The following is a 17,342-nucleotide window of genomic DNA, read 5'->3' on the forward strand; positions in this document are numbered from 1 at the left end:
GTAACGCTTTGACAGGTTTTGCTCAAAAGAGGATTAACTACTAAAATACAAACAGCCTGTGCGCGAAGTAGTCAGGATCTCTCGACGCCGCGTCTTCAGGATCTCTTTGGGATGCACTGACGGGGTAGGCCGTTTTAAACATTAAATTAAAAATAACCTACAGCCTTGACACACCCAAAACGTAAACTTCCGACGTGTAACGATAATGCAGTCCCTTTTAACTGAAGAGACAGTGCAGACTGCTGAGAGTAGCAGCAGCCTCTTGGGTAACAGTGGATTGCGAGAATGAGTGGATTCATTTTTATGTGAAAAGAGCAATAATGATTTAATAGAGAGTAATGCATCCCCCTCCGAGCTGCGGGAGCGGTGCGAGCAAAAAGCTTCTGTGCTGACTCAGCAGAAGAAATCAAAACTTTGGAAAGCCGGTCCTCCAGGCCACTTAGTGCCCTGCTCACAGCCTGCAGAAAGCCTTGCTTTTACTTAAATAACCGTGATTAAATGAGTGCATTTTAATCAACAGTTCCACACGGGAAATCGCTTTGCATTTGATTTTTCTCACTATTTATTTTGCAAAGCGTTTGACTTTGGCAAGACTGATCGCAGCTCTTCAGTCAGAAACTGCCCGGGTTTTAAGCACGAACGTATTAGACAGTATGTCCAGACAGATACCTAAAGTGATTTTTTATAACTCAGCATTAGCAATCATCTGTCTAGACAGTTTTTTTTTTCTGTAGGCATTTTCCTTGCAGAAAATTCTCTGTGTCTCTGTCTCTGTCTCGCTCACACACACACTTCTTAGAAATAACATATAGTCAAATGGCTGTGACTTGAAGTATGTGGACCTAGAATCTGGTTCTCATATACTTCAATTCCCGTAGTCCTGTAGGACTCCTATTGAAGCTGAAGTGAGGGTCTGACCCTAAAACTATAGATTCAGCCCGGTGTGGTTTTAGACTCTGGGTTCAAAAGAGGATTCCCATCACATTTGGAGTCCGAAGACCTAGATTTCTTTTGTTGCCAGTGGGTGACTTGACATCCTGGCATGAACAGCTGCAGCGATCAGACGCGGTACTTGGCTTGTTACTGGAATAAAATAGTTTCCGTACAGTGGCCAAATAGAGATGTGAGGATACGTAAGACTACAAAGGTGTATAGGAACGGTGCGATTGTAACTTGGGTCCGGCTCTTGCCCGTCTTTTATTGCTTAGAGCTGTAGAAGAAATGTCAGGACTAATTTAGGGATCGTCGCTGTTCCCACTAAAGTCCGCATTAGACTCTTTATTTCGGTTCCCGGGCTCGGGGTCGGGCACTTGGTTGCGTTCCTCAGTATTTGCATCGAGCATTGCAGAAATAAAGCCATACCGAAAGATCACGGGATCTGCTTGCACTTCACTTAAGCTGAAATGAATGAAGGGTCTACAGGGATCTTGTTTTTGTGCTGGAGTTCTCGGCGTTTGAACATTTGCAAGAGTGTAAAATAGCATCAATTCCGGGCAATCCTGCTCTTCCACTTCCCCCGTTTGTACCGCACCTCGCCTCTTCGTTAGCTACCGAGTACCTTCTCGTGCATCCTCTTTTACTTTACACAAGCCACCTACTATTTAGCGCTGCTGTGTCCGTTTCCTTCCCAGGGACCCGAGGAAGGGAAATGTGGCACCCGAGAGCTTCCCTAAGTCTATTCCAACCATGCGGCTGGTTCACGAAAAATTACCACCTATAAAAATCCTTGCCCCTCGTTAGTTTCCTGGACCATCACTCTCTTTGTACTAAAAGTGTCGGAAGGTAAAAACTATTTTCCACTGAAATTTATCCAATTTTCTTCTTTTCTGCTATCCCGATGTGTCTTCTTTCTTTAAAAAGTGCAGGTATATGCACAAGGTAAGGAGACAAAAGGTTTTACAGGGCAACCGGACTGCAGTGTACCAAGAACTATGCTTTTCCCTGCGGTAGAGCATCTGACTGATAAATGAACAGCAGGGAAAGACCAGCCTAAACTCTGATCACACCGGGGTCCTTGGTGCTCGCAGCTCATCCGAGTCCTCTTGAACTTCTCTAGTTATCCACGCCACCTGCCCCTCTTCTTCTTCTCTCCCTTGCCCTTTGTATAGCGCATCTTTCCTTTCCCCCCTTCCCTTTAGCATCACCAAGCCGTGCAAGAGATAGCGGCTCGGGTGCGAGCCTAATAGAGCAGGTTTGGGCGTTTAGCCAAACGCTGTGTTAATGAAGAGCGGTACCCTTCGCTTCGGGGAAGAGGCACGGCTGTCTCGCAGGCGAGCGCATTACCATCTCGGGTCTATTTATAAAGTGAAGCTCATTTTTTAATGAAAACTTCCGTACGTCTGCTCTTTCAAAGACCTGCTGCAGTCCTTTAAAGATTAACGATGGCCAAAGTCTTAGGAGGCCCTTATTTTAGCTCTTCGTATCTATGGCCTCACAAAACTTAAGAGCCTGTCATCAGTGCTATTCTCAACTGCTGTTCAGAGGTTTCTAATTTGTCCCCGACATTTTTCGTGGTTGAAACATCGACTTCCAGACCAGAAAGGCCCCCTTACGAGACGGTTAGGAAGACTCCGCCAATTCTAAGTCGGGAGGCCTGGGGAGGGTGATAACGATTTCTGCTTAGTTTCTGACTCCCCAGGACAATTTGTCTCGCGCTTTTAAAAATGGAAATGTTGGAAGGCCTCATTGCGGGGAATAAGGAGAAACACCCTTGCAGAGCACACTTGCAGCCGACGTGTTTGAGCGGCAGCCCCGCTTTCCCCCCGCTCGCCTCCACGACACGCCGGCCGCGACAACAGCCGGCCTCACGCCGTCCCCTGGCACGTCGCGCACACGCTCCCGCCCGGGCGCACCGTGGACACGCGGAGCCTCCCAGCGCATGAGACAATACTAATGCAGGTGGCTGCACTGGCATTTAGGGACTAACTAAATACCTCTTAGCTCGTCTGTACAGGTGCTGCATATCTACCCCGCTTTCTGACTGACATCACCGTAGCGATGCATTGCTATCCCCGCCCCTGGGATACTGAGATCCGTCTGACACCACCAGACTGGCTCAGACCCGGGGTCACCCTGCCCGGTCTCCTGTGTCAGCCAGCGGCGCAGGCGGACAGGGAGAGCGACCCGGGCGACCAGGGTTTCCCTCCCGCACTTGCAGCCTCCGGAATTTCCGACCTCGGAAGCGCGGACGCAGAAGCGGTCTCCGTCACGCAGCGCCTCGATAGCTACCGACGCCCCTTTCCTCCTGGCCCTGCTCCCATCCCGCGCGGAATGGGGCTGAACTGGCAGCTGTCACAGCTCAGGAGCCACCCTCAGGTTATTTCATCAGGTTTCGATTTTCAGCCCTTGAAATACAGCACCTCTCCGTCCTCAGACCCATTTAAAGGTGTTGTTTGGGGGATATTTGTGGAGGGGAGGGGGATTTCTTTGTTTCGGGCTTTGGTTTTGGGAGGAGGGGGTGCTTCTCCTGTTTGTTTTGATGGGTTGGTTGGGTCCTTTGAAGCCAGCAGCCCCGGGCACCGCCTGGTCTCGTCTCCGGGCGAGGTGCCGGCGGGTGCCCACCCCCGGCCTCTCTCGGCTCCGGCCCCCGCCTCCTCCCCCGCGCGGCCCGGGCCGGCGCTCCCGCGCCGCCACCGCCCCGCGCTCCCGCCTCGGGCCCCGCCCCCGGCCGCGCAGCCAATGAGGGCGGCCGGGCCGGGCCGGGCCGGCGGGCGCCCGGCGGGGCTCGGGCGGAGCGGGATGGCGCGGCGGGCGCACAGCGGGGCAGGATGAGCCGGGGCCGCCCGCCGCCCGCCGCCGCGCTGCCCTTCGCCATCGACAGCCTCCTGCAGCGGAGCCCCGGCGGCGCCGGGCGGCGGCGGGAGCGGGAGCGGGGCCGGGCCCGCGGCTGCCCGCTGCAGGAGGACGAGGACGACGAGGACGAGGGCCGGCGCGGCGGCGGCAGCGCGGGTACGGAGCCCCCACGCGCGTCCCCCCTGCCCCGCGGGCCGCCGGCCCCTGGGCACCAGCCCCCTCCCCCCTCGCGGCCCCCCGCCCCCCGCCCCCCGCCGGGGCTGCGGCCGCTCACGCTCTGCTCTGCCCTTGCAGGGAGGCAGCGGGGCCGGCGCGCCGCGGCCGGGGCCGGGGCCGGGGGCCCGTGCGGCGAGGCGGCGGCGGGGGCCGCCCGGGACGGCGGCGGCGACGCGGCGGCGGCGGGCGGCGGCAGGAAGAAGACGCGGACCATCTTCTCCAAGAGCCAGGTCTTCCAGCTCGAGTCCACCTTCGACATGAAGCGCTACCTGAGCAGCGCCGAGCGCGCCGGCCTGGCCGCCTCGCTGCAGCTCACCGAGACGCAGGTGAAGATCTGGTTCCAGAACCGGCGCAACAAGCTCAAGAGACAGATGTCGGCGGAGCTGGAGGGCGCCGGGCCCGCCCCGGCCGAGCCGCCGGGGGAGCTGCTGGCGCCGGCCGCCGCCCTGCCCTTCCCGGCCCTCTACAAGGACAGCGCCGTGCTCGGCCGGTGCCTGCTGCCCGTGTCCTTCCCGCTGCTCTACCCGGGCGGCGCCGTCCCCTGCCTCTGCCTCCCGCCGCCCGGCAAGTACTTCAGCCTGGTGGATGGGGACGTATAGCCGGGGGAGCCGGCCGGGCCGCCAGGGCCTGTGCCAGGGGGTGCGGCGGGGAGGCCGAGCCGGCGTTTCCAAAGGCGTTGCGACGACGACGATTTTTCCGGCGCCGGCGGGGACACCCCGCTGCCGGGAGCCAAAGATGCCAGGCGGGAAGCCTGCGCGCCGCCGCGGGGAGCCGCCCGCGCCGCGGGAGCAGCAGGCCCCGCCGCCCCCCGCCTGCCTCCAGAACCCCCTGCTTTACACCGTCCCAAACGGGGAGTGTCCCCGGCAGCGGGACCCGGGGCCGCCGCGGCTCGACACTGGGCCTTGAACGCGGAGCCTCCCCACCCAAACGGAAAGCTTCCTGCTGCGCTTTCCTACCAGCTCCTCCGACATCTTCAGCAACGTTTCGTCTCCGCTGGCTACAGTCATGCTGCATTTTTTTAGAAAAATACATTTCCCAACGGAATTGTCTCCTGCCTGTTTTAAGCTGACACGCTCAGTCAAAGGGTGTGTGTGTGTGTGGGGGGGGGATGTTGGGGGAGTAAAACTTTCCTGGCAGAGACATACAGTGCATGCGGTGAATACCAGGCGGCGTTTCAGGGCGTTTTTTCCGAGCGCACGTGGGTGGGCTTTATTTTAAAAATAAAAGATTGAAAGACACGCAGCCGTGGCAGTATTGAATTCAGTCCTCGCTCTGCGCCGAGCCCCGTCGCCTCTCCGGCACTTGGTCCGTGGCACAGGCTAAATGAACCCGCGTGAAGCAGTCGCCGGGTTACTGGATCTGTATTTTAGCCGGGCACTTCAACCAGGCACCGCACTAAAAGGAGGCGGATGAAGTTAGCAACGTTACACAGGTTACAAAATGAAAGGCAGTTTCCCAACCTCTTGAAATGAAACTTTAGCGAGCAAAAGAAACAAGGACAGAAACATTGACAAGTGGTAGCGAGTTCACACTGAGGGGGAATTCACAGCATGAAATGCAGGGGAAACGACCACATTTTCTTTTTTTCCTTTCAGAGGTTGTCTTTCTTATGTTTATGGAAGAAATATTATGTTAGTTAATAAATGTAACTAGCTGCATCTCTGCACAAAGACCGTACGTAGCAGCTTGAGTATCGCCTGCGGGCGAAGCGGGGAAGTCCGAGGCTGTTCCAAGAAACTCTTGGGCTTGTGGGGGGTTTTCAGACCAAGAAATCGGGTTACATTCAGTGCTGTTTGGTTTCATGGAGTGACAAAGAAGACGCTTGATCCAATGAACGTTTGATCCAGCTCCACAATTGCGTTTAGTGGCTACGGAGCAGAGCCATATTTCTGACTTGGGAATATTGTTTCATTTTTGTCTGGTTTGAATTTTCTCACGCGCCAAGTATTAGAAGGGCTCACTCTGCCCGGGATACCGCAGGATCCGAGACTATACTATACCAGCCTACACTGTCTACAGAAATGTATAGAGAAAGTGTTATACTTTATAGGAGACCCCTTCTGCAAATGTCAGCTCCCAGGTTTCTTTATGTTCAGTTAAAATTTACTCTGTGCGCTTTAAAAGGTCTGTTACAAACCATAAACGAATGGGCGAAGCTACATTTTTGCTTTATTCTCTGTGTAAAGATATTTGAGGAAATCAAGGGCTTTTGAAACCTCAGAGTCTTTCCTACCTAAAGAAATTTCGGGGTGGATTATTTTAAAATCAGGGTGACTTTTATATTTAAGGATATACTGATTCAGCTCATCTCTCTCTTCCTCTCTCTTTCGGTGTAAATACACACACACACACGTATGTATGTATTACGGATGATGTAATGTGAAAGATCCACGTTGGGGATCTGAGCTTTTTAGTTGTTATTTTAATATTTTATGACTGTGCAAATCCAGCACGATGGCATCAGTAAGAATTGGTGAGGAGGCAGATTGACAGGACCACGCCATGCCACCCCTTCCAAATACGACAGCGACAGCATTTGGCGCATCAGATGGGGGAGACGTAAGAGAGGTGCAGTTCAGCCCTCCGTGACTCGCTTCTTCCCACCACTGACCCTCCCCAGGTCCCTCGAGCAGGGAATGCGAAACATCCGGTCTGTTTAATAAATCCCATTCTGTTCTCACGGATTTAGCAGCAGGCAGGGGCCAGCTCTGCTCTCCTCTGCACATGTGCCCCCCTTGCTTTCCGGAGCTCCCGAAGGGCAGCAGATCCGGGTCCCGGTGCCATGCGGTAACGGAAGGAAAACTCATACCCTATGTTGTAAAGCACACTTCTTTCGCCAATAAGAGATTTAACACATATGGCTGTTTCAAGTGAACCCCGTGCTACTGAACCTGCCTCCCCGTTATTCAGTATGCTCACAGACCTCATACCGGGATCAGTAACGAACTAAACGGCTGTAAGCTGTTGATATACAGAGCTATTATTCCTTGCATATTATTCAAGTTATCATTGCAGATTGTTGTCTCACTGGCCAAACAAGACGTTGGGTCCTGTAGTCACCGGGCGGTTTTCTATACCGATCTATGTTAGTGCCAAGACAACCGCTGCAAAACACCAGGGACGGGTCTGACTCCGAGGTAACTCGTTGTACACGAATGCAATCGCTCTTCTCTCTGATTTTAAACCCATGCCATTTGCGAGTGTCTCTGGTTTTCGGCACAAATAGTTACCTTGGATTACCCAGGAGACTGCACGCAAAGGAAAATAGGGACGATCCGTCAATAAAGGACCGTCCTGGAGCGACCCCGATCTGCGCTCAGGAGCCAGGCTCTGAAACACGACGGGCCCCAGAGCAGTCCCGGCTACAACACGAGCCTGGCCCCGAAGCAGGACCGGGCCCCGGAGAAGACTAGACTGGTGGGAGAAGGAGGGTTTGGGGGACCTGGGCGTGAAAATGTAACTGAAAGAGAGAAGACATTTTGCCAGGGCGGGCGGATTAGCCGGCTAACCAGGAAAATCAGTCAGTCTCTCGTGCCATATGAAATACATTCATCTGAAAAAAAATTACCCGTCCCTGTTTTACTCCCCTCCCCCCCCGCAATACTCACTCCAAGGTAGAAATAAATAAAACACACAGGTCATGGTCGGAACTGAGGCCTGGGGGTTGCCACCCCAGGAAGGAATGACTCTAAGCGACACGAGGACGGTGATAGTCGCCGTCTGTTTTCACGTTAAAGCGGTTCTCTATGACACACGTGTCTGGGAGCCACGCCCCAAAGCGGCTCTGCCCCCGCGTTATTTGCGTAAGTCCGTGCTCTGTCCGCGGCGCTGTGCAGACTACCGAGGATGCCTCAGGACTGTTTCATGTCTAGCCAGACATGAAAGGACTTGCCCAGGGTCACCCCGGGATGCCGTGGCAGAGCTCGGAATGGCTCCCTGCTTCCTAACAGCCCACCCGCCTCCTCTCCAACCTACCTTTCAGTTGCCACTTTGTAGTGCTGGTCATTCCCAATACAAATGGAAAGCTGTGGACACCTGGAACTAAGATCTTATCTCTTTAAAACCCATTTGAAGAGTAGCCACGGTTGAAGCCAAGCACCTAGCAAGGACAAGTCCTGGGATATTTGGCATTATCCCAATAGAAATAGCAGCAAGAAAGCAGCCATCCTCCTGGGCAAAACAGTTTCTTCCGCCAGGCTTTTACTGGCCCTAAATGAGTTCTCATCATTACAACCATTTCCTTTCAAATGCTCTGCAGCTTCTTTCCTGTGCCTGGCCAGGCAAACACGCAGTGGTGTCAAAACTCTCACTAAGTCTCATCCTGATCTCATGCAAATGGAGAGACTCTCCTTCGAGCTGCATTGGTGTAAAGGAGATCAGAACCATGATGCTTGACTGTGCAGGGCTTGTTCCTGTCCAGAGACTGCCACATCTTGATGACAACTCAGATGATATACTTCATTTTGGACTAGATTATAGTCACTGGAGGTCATGAGCAAGTGAGATCCTGGCTCTCAGGAGATGTACAAACCCCGTGGGAAATGTAAGTGGAAAATTGGGCTCTTTCTGGCAGTGGGGTAGCTACCTGACTAGGATGAGGTCTCTCACTCAGTAGGACCCATCCCTTCTATACTCAAAAGAGGCTGACTATTGTCAGAGCTCTTAGAAGCTATGCACCTGTTCCTAAATTCCCCTATATATTCGCATCTTAATTTAACTGCGTTTTAGCTGCGTAGTTGCACTGAACAGAGAAAATGTGACTCCACTCCTTCTGGGGTATCGTGTGAGCAATATCTCTGTGACTTCTGATTTACATCAGTGCAAGTGAAATTAGAATCTGGCTCAGTCTTACCGACAAAGGTGAAACGAGAATCATTTCTGTACTTTTCAGGGAATACTGGTTCACTTCCACCCCAGATTAACAGTGTTTAAGGGAGGAAAGTGGAATTCAGCACCTTATGAGTTCTTTGACAGCTCCCATAATCAACACACATCTTTATTTATATAGATCAGTAATATAAACTCATTTTTTAATATATTGAGATTTTCATCTAGTAATAATCACCATAAGCAGGTAAAGGCAAGGGTACAACTTCACCCTAGCACTCCTGAGGAAAGGTATTTGGTACCCAAAAACTTGTCTATATTTCTCCAGTTATACAATTGCTTCTCTGTCTCTGGTGGGCTAAGTTCACCTTGAACGGCACTGTGTAATTGAGGGTGGAGATTTGCCCAATGCACTGTAGGTAGGCCCCCTTTTGAGAATCTACTATAGTGTCTCAGTGGGAGGATCTCACTACATGCTTTATTCTATGGAGATGAGGGATTTCTTCCTAGCTTGCTCCTTTGGCCTTTTGGTGAAAGGCAAGCAAGATCCAGGGGCATCTGAATCCCTAGACCCCTGGGCTTGGGACTTGCCTGTCGGATGCCTGCCATGGATTTGGGAGTACCTGAAGCCCCAGGCTGAAGGGTCTGGGAGGGAAGATACTTGGTGGTGGTAACACCACACAGACCTACATGACTGAGCTTCGGTCACTGTGTGGAATTTGGACAGATTTGACTAATGTGGCCTGAGATATGAAATAAACACATAAATATATACAATTTTGGTCCAATATAAAGTAGCACCCACAGAAAATCCTTGCTCTGGACATTTTTTCCTATACCACTTGCAGCTACAGCAACACCCCAACATTTTATTCATTATGCAAATGGAAATAGTAGGCACAGACAATAGCATGACCAAAGAGAGTCAGATGAAAAGAGATTATAATAATTGGGGCTATTTTAAATTCTTGATTATACTGATGGAAATCCTATATGAAACTACTGCTTTCAGTGACATTAACCTTACACTAAGGTAACTGAGCCACATGGTCTGAACCACTTCTGACTGATGATCCTTTCTCCAAACATTAAATCACAGTGATCTGCTCTTCTGTTTGAGCACCACTCTTTTTGGAGTCCTGGTGAAAAAATATTTGGTGTAATCACTGAGGTCACTTCAGGACTACATGGATATCATATCAAGGACCTTGCCACATGGATAAGTTTGCAAGACCGCGTCATTATTTTTCCCGTTGTTAATATATGTGCTCTAATGAAAAACTGTAACTACTTTATGCAATGTAGCATTTAACCTATAATTTTTAAATAAAAACAACTTCAAATGTAGAAGTAATAACCTCATATTATATAAATAATCCAGTGTAATATGAAATGTTATCTTGTGATCTACTCGTTGTGCCCAAAGGGGAGTGCTCTTCCAAAATGTCTCCTAACAAAACAATAAACTGTGGTTTCCAGAAACAAAGTTGACACTTGTTATCTTCCCATGCAGTTTTCAATGCCATATCACACAGTCCATAAGTAACAGGAAACCATTAATTCCATAGGAAAATGTGGCAATGGGAGATGGCAATGCACAATGGCACGCAGCAATGTAGATTACATAATCTTCTGATAACACGTAAGATAATGCATGTCACCACTGTACTTCCAACAAATCAATAACATTGATATTGTTCTTCATACAAAATTCAGTGGAGCTAAAAGAATGTTATCAGGAGCTTTGACAAAAATGAAACATGAAGGATAGTCAGGTGAACTTTAAGATAAAACAGAGTGGGTTGGTATTCCATGTTGCAGCCCACAATAGAAAATGAGCAATCAAAAAATTTGCAAAATCAGAATGCTAATAAATATGAATTAAAACTGCCCACTGCCGGGAGTGTAAAGCCAGAGAGGGACATGGAAAGAGATCATGAAGGAGAAAGACCTTAACTAGGATCTTCATGTTGACCCCTCAATTCCTGTTGACTGTTATGTCAAGGATGGTCAATATTGGGGTTAGGGGTGCAGGTGGTGTTTTCCTCGATCCTTCTGGTTTCCGGCTACAGGCTGAGGAGGTAGAGGAGGATCCAGGTAGTGAACCAAAGGCTGTGGCACTCGTGTCATTGGGAAGGCTTCGGCTTCCATGGCCACAGTCCATTCTTTGGTGAGAGAGGCAGTGAGCTGCTGGGAAGGGACGGCCTCCACCTCTCCCCGCCGGGGAGGAGGCTCTTCTCAGCCAGACTGGCTGATGCAGCGGCCTTTAAACTAAGCCTACCAAGGGACATGGGGACTACTGCCACCGCTGGCCTGCTGAGCAACCCTTGCAAAGCCAGCAGGCCAAGGCACTTAAGGGAGCCCACCCCTGCCCCAGCCCTAGGGCAAGCTGTAGGCAAGGCAAGGGCCCCCAAGAGGGTACTTGCATGCCTGTACACCAATGCTAGGAGCTTGAGGAATAAACAGGAGGAACTCGTCCTCCTGCTCAATACAAATAATTACAATGTCATAAGGATAACGGAGACCTGGTGGGACTCCACCCATGACTTGACCATGGGTATAGATGGCTATGCTCTGTACAGGAGGGATTGAGTGGACAAAGGAGTGGAGGTGTAGCTCTCTATGTCAAGGAGAGCTACATGTCCCTACAAGCCGACATCGGCACCCAAGGTGGATGACTAGAGACCCTCTGGGTTAAAATCCATGGGGAACATGGCACAGGAGATACAATGGTGGGAGTCTATTACAGACTTCCCTCCAAGAATCAAGAGATTGACCAGGAGTTTGCCAGGGAATTGGCTGAGGCTGCATGCTCCTGGTCCATGGTTGTCCTGGGGGATTTCAGCTACCCAGACATCTCATGGGAAGATCCCTCAGCCAAATCCGAAAGGTTGCAAAGCTTCCTCATGTACATGGATGACCTTTATTTGACTCAAGAAGTCTATGGGCCAACAAGAGGCAAAGCGCTGCTTGACCTGGTACTGGCAACCAGGACGACCTAATCAGCGACTTAATGATTGAAGGGAAGCTGGGTAACAGCAACCATGAGCTGATCACCTTCACCATCCACTGAAAAGCTGTCAAGTCAGTCAGCAGTACAGAGGTCCTCGACTTCAGGAGGGCTGACTGACAAGCTCAGGAGGCTTGTCGGTGAGGCCCTAAGGGACCACGACCCCAAAGGGAGGGTAGTCTAGGAAGAGTGGTTGCTCCTGAAGGGAGTGATGCTAGATGCACGAGCTAAGGCTATTGTGTCTCGGAGGAAAGGCAGCAAGAGGGCACAGCAGACCCCTTGGCTCTTCAGGCAACTAGCGGTCCTCCTGCATCTAAAAAGACAGACCTACAAAGAATGGAGGATGGGATCTACCTCCAAGGAGGAATACGCTGCACTGGTCCGGTCCTGCAGGCAGCAAACCAGGAAAGCCAAGGCTGCGACTGAACTCCAACTGGCTACAAGTATCAAGGACAATAAAAAGTCCTTTTTTAGATATGTGGGGAGCTGGAGGAAAAGCAAGGGCAACATTGGGCTCCTGCTAAACCAAAAGGGAGAACTGACAACTGACACCCAGGAAAAAGCCAACTTGCTAAATGGGTACTTTGCATCAGTCTTTCACAAGTCCCATGGGTCGACCCTGCCCATTATGGGACAGGGAGGCCTAAGTGAGGGTGGTTCCTTGCCCTCCATCAATGCTGACCTTATAAAGGAACAGCTTGAGGGGCTGGACACCTTCAAGTCAGCTAGCCGTGGCAATTTACACCCCAGAGTAAGCAAGGAGCTGGCGAGCATCATAGCCCAGCCCCTGGCACGGATCTTTGAGAGCTTCTGGTGCTCTGGTGAAGTGCCCGATGATTGGAAGAAGGCCAATGTTGTGCCTATCTTCAAGAAAGGGAGGAAAGTGGATCTGGCAAACTACAGGCCCATCAGTCTGACCTCTATCCTGGGGAAGGTCTTAGAAAAAATCATCAAGGAGGCCATTCTTAATGGACTGGCCAATGGCAACACCCTGAGGGATAGTCAGCACGGGTTTGTTGCAGGTAGGTCATGCTTGACCAATCTCATTTCCTTTTACAACCAGGTGACCTATCACCTGGACAAGAGGGAAGAGATCGATGTCATATAACTCAACTTTAAAAAAGCTTTCGATCTGGCATCCATGATCACCTTTTGGCAAAACTGGCCAACCGTGGCCTTGGGTCCACCACGAACTGCTGCCTGGGGAATAGGCTCCATGGTCAGACCCAGAGGGTGGTGGTTGATGGAAGTCAATTGCCATGGTGTCCTGTGACCAGTGGGGTCCCCCAAGGCTCTGTCCTTGGACCCATATTGTTCAACATCTTCATTAATGATGTGGACATTGGAGTCAGAAGCAGACTGGCCAAGTTTGCTGATGGTACCAAACTTTGGGGTAAAGCATCCACACCTGAGGATGGAAGATAATCCATGCTGACCTTGACAGGCTCCGTAAATGGGCGTACGAGAACCTGATGGTGTTTAACACCAGAAAATGCAAGGTTCTCCACCTTGGGAGGAAAAACCTCTGCAGCAGCCTTATAGGTTTGGCAGTGCTACGCTGACTAGCACTATGGACGAGAAGGACTTGGGAGTCAGGATTGACCACAAGATGAACATGAGCCTTCAATGTGATGCTGCAGCCAGTAAAGCGAGCAAAACACTGGCTTGAATCCATTGATGCTTCTCAAGCAAATCCCAGGATGTCATTCTGTGATTGTACTCAGCCTTAGTGAGGCTGCAGCTGGAGTACTGTGTCCAGTTTTGGGCTCCACAATTCAAAAAGGATGTGAAGAAGCTTGAGAGAGTCCAGAGAAGAGCCATGCACATGAACAGAAATCAGGAAAACAGACCTTATGATGAGAGGCTGAGAGCCATGGGACTCTTCAGACTGAAAAAGTGCAGGCTCAGTGGCGATCTGGTGGCCACCTATAAGTTTATCAGGGGCGTTCACCAGGACCTGGGGGAACGTTTGTTCACCAGAGCACCCCAAGGGATTACAAGGTCAAATGATTATAAACTCCTGCAAGACTGTTTCAGGCTGGACGTAAGGAAGAACTTCTTTACTGTCCAAGCCCCCAAGGTCTGGAATGGCCTGACACCAGAGCTGGTTCAAGCACCTACACTGAATGCCTTTAAGAGAAACCTGGATCTTTTTCTTGCTGGGATCCTATGATTCTGCTGACTTCTTGCCCCTGGGGCAGGGGGCTGGACTCAATGATCTTCCGAGGTCCCTCCCAGCCCTAATGTCTATGAAATCTATGAAATATCCAGTAGGGGGCAGTCAGGACTTGGCCCATGGGGGAATACTACTTACATGGAGTGCAACACTGATCTTTGATACAAAACCATACAAAAGAGAAAGTAGGCATACAACTGACCCCCTCTGTGGCCTATCTGTATCATAGTTTAATTCTGTTCCTCCAAAGTCCTGGTCAGAGCAGCAGAACCAAGCAGTTGTGTGTCAGTCCCAGCCCCTCAACTGCACCAGAGTCTCCTGATTGTATTACCTCTGTGCAGCAGTCAGATGCTAACTCAACACATGTTAGGTAATATGATCTGGAGATACTCCTTGCTGGAAAAGTCCTAACTTTGCTACCCTATGATGACACTTAGGCTGTGCTTTGCTGCTTGAACACCCCAATGCTACTATTTTAAGTCAGTTAACACTTCCTTACTGTAACATCTGACAAGGCCCTAAGTGTTGTATGTACTGACATTAGTGACATAAGTAAAGTGGTTGCCCTTTTTTTGCGCACCACCGAAACAATACAGTTCAGAGGAACTGAGGTGGCTTCTCTTTCTTCTTGTGCCCAGTGTAGACAATTGCTTGCCAAGTTCCAATCAGCTATACTCATGTCAACCCATTAAAAAATAGGTTACAGGAGTATCACTGATGGCAGAATTTGTATGGCAGAACATATTACTGAAAGGTACCCAGCTTGGCTTAGAAAGCCCAAGTAGGCTTTTGAGGGCTGGCAGGTTGAGATAGCAACTTTTAGTTGCAATGTTATGTGGAAATCAGTGGGCTAAAATGAACATGGAAAGCTGAATGCAATTCTCATACCGCTTTAAGGCAATGAGGAAGAGCTTTTATCAGAAGCTATAATGTTCGTAGCATTCCAGGCAGCCAGGAGCAGGGAAGGAGAAGTGTCAGAGGAGTCTCACTTCACTCTTTGTATATCTAATTTACAGTCACTGTCACTGAGAAGTTTTCAGTCTCTTAAGCTCCTGGTAACATGGGAGCTCCTTGTTTCCATATATAAGTTAATAGGTTTAGATCTTTTTATAAACTAGTGTCTGGGACCTGCAGACAGTCTTTTCTTGTTTTCTTAGGCATTGATCCAGGTTTTATTGCAGTCACTTGGAAGACTCTCACTGACTCTCACTGGAAGTAGATTGAGTCCTTTGTACAAAATGAATGAGCCTCTTAACATCTCCCCAGTCTCGCAGACCTACATGTATTTGTGATGTCTGCATGTAGGTTTATAATTCTTTGTCCATTTATAATTATAACATGGACAAAGAATTTGCTAAATTGATCTTGTTTTCAAGAGCTTAATTTGTGTCTTGTTCTGCAAAAAGGTGTTTTATGAATAACACAGCACATTTTGCATATTGGAAAATGCTAAATATTAATGAGAATAATGTATAGTTAGGTAGTAGGTGCTGAATGTTTTAAAAACCTTTATTAAAACATCATTTAAATAAGAGATTTTTGTAATATACACTGGAATCTTTCTATTTATCTCTCTGTCTTGTCTTCACACATAATGTGTGCAAGCAATTTGGAGCTGTTATGGTGTAGTTCCAATGTTTGCTTAGGGAGTCATTAATGTGCAAATTATAGATGCAGTGAGCTCTAATTGCTTTGTAGATGTTATGTGGTAGGATGTCATATGTATTTAAAGGAGTCTTTAATTTGTGGATTTGTAACTAGATAGCTGCATTCATTTTCTGATATAAAATAATTATTGCACGGACCAACGTCCTGCTTGCCCAAGGTTCTGATACTGACACTTTCAGTGGGCATGTGGCCTTCAATGAGGCTCTTTGTGGACTTCAGCTGTAAATTGCAGGGTCTGGATCAAAGTAAAAAAGAACAGCATGGCTACTTAGATTTAAAATAATCTAATTTCAAAGCCATGAGCCTACAAGCTGTAATATGAGCTAAGCACCTGCAAAATTCTACTTTTACAATGACGCTACTTTACTACTGAGGACCTTACAAGTCTATCAAACAGCAGAAGAGATTAACTGTTTATTCTGAAATAATATTTCCATGCTGACACTATGCTAGGTAACATTTCAATTCCTAGTGAATATTTATTCTCGTGAAAATAAGAATTCTGAATTAGGAGGGCAGAATCCTTCAAATGAAATTAAAAAATTCTGCTCAGTTATTAAAAATAGTTCCAATATTGATTAAAACTTTTAAAAAACAGAGGCAACATCTTGCACTTATGTCAAGGTATGGATGGTTTTCTGCTTAAAAGGAGCCACAGAAACCCAAACCACCAGCCTCCAAACTAACAGATGGTTGACACAGTTGCAACATTTTTATTTTTTTGCTGCATCACTGGACTCTGATCCAAATCAATGGGGAAAAGTCTTTAATATGTCTATTTGTCCCTTTACTGTGTAATCTTTTGACCTGGGTCAGATGTCAGGATCAATGGATTCTCATGTTTTCTGTTGGATTCATTAACTTTGCTTTATGAAGAGGATTATATAGCAGACTTGCTTGTGAGTGGAGACTGCGCTTGTTAACCTCGGACCTGCCTTCCTGGCCTATGTTGTATTTTTACACTATGGGACAATTTTAGAATAACCCAGATGCAAAACTAGATCAATCTGGGGAAACATATGCAGGCATTCTGGTAATTTCTGAAATACATTGCATTTTGAAATCCTGAATCTTCAATAATAGGCTATTTTGGGGTGAACTGTTACTGTCAAACCTAAAAAATGAACATGACACCAATCCATTAGAGCATGATCCAAAACAAAGTAGGGTTACAGCAAAGCTGCCCTTGACTTCAGGGAAATTGAGATCCCTTTTGAGATGGACTCTGATGCTGTCCTTAATAAAAACAATGGAACAATCCAGTTGCATTGAATGGGGACAAGATCGGGTCTATGTTACACATGTATGATGTGTTATTACCTGAGAATTTTGAACACGTTTACAACACTGAAGAGAAAATATGAAGCTGTCACATCTTGTGGGACACTTGGAAGATTCGCTATACTCCATGTAAGAGATTTTATGTTACTTGGTTTTTTATATTTCTTCCTACAAGGTGTCAGGGACACTGAGCAAGCAGACCAGCCTGGGCCCAGTAATGTCCAGGATGCTGAGCAGGCAGACCAGCCTGAGCCAAATACCACAGCAGCCACACCTGCAGCAAGTCCCACTAATTAACTCATTCCTGGTGTAGGAGCAGCAAACATCCTGATCGGCTGCTGGGAACATCACCTATCTATTTGGCACCAGCTG

At 48.9% G+C, this 17,342-nt stretch overlaps 1 protein-coding gene across 1 annotated transcript; it reads left to right on the forward strand.

The window, feature by feature from the left end:
• The first annotated feature begins 3,703 nt into the window (after window positions 1-3,703).
• LOC149870051 (uncharacterized) lies at window positions 3,704-4,754 on the forward strand. Its single transcript, XM_090034681.1, has one exon. It carries the CDS (start codon window positions 3,768-3,770, stop codon window positions 4,605-4,607), a length of 840 nt encoding a protein of 279 aa, XP_089890807.1. The 5' UTR covers window positions 3,704-3,767; the 3' UTR covers window positions 4,608-4,754.
• The last annotated feature ends 12,588 nt before the right edge of the window (window positions 4,755-17,342 follow it).

This window comes from Crocodylus siamensis, chromosome 2 (assembly GCF_052110815.1).
Source record: "Crocodylus siamensis isolate JL-2025a chromosome 2, ASM5211081v1, whole genome shotgun sequence".
Lineage (NCBI taxonomy): Eukaryota > Metazoa > Chordata > Crocodylia > Crocodylidae > Crocodylus > Crocodylus siamensis.

What these genes read in the sequence shown, in the direction of transcription:
- LOC149870051 (XM_090034681.1), top strand. Translation starts at nt 3,768, where the DNA reads ATGAGCCGGGGCCGCCCGCCGCCCGCCGCCGCGCTGCCCTTCGCCATC.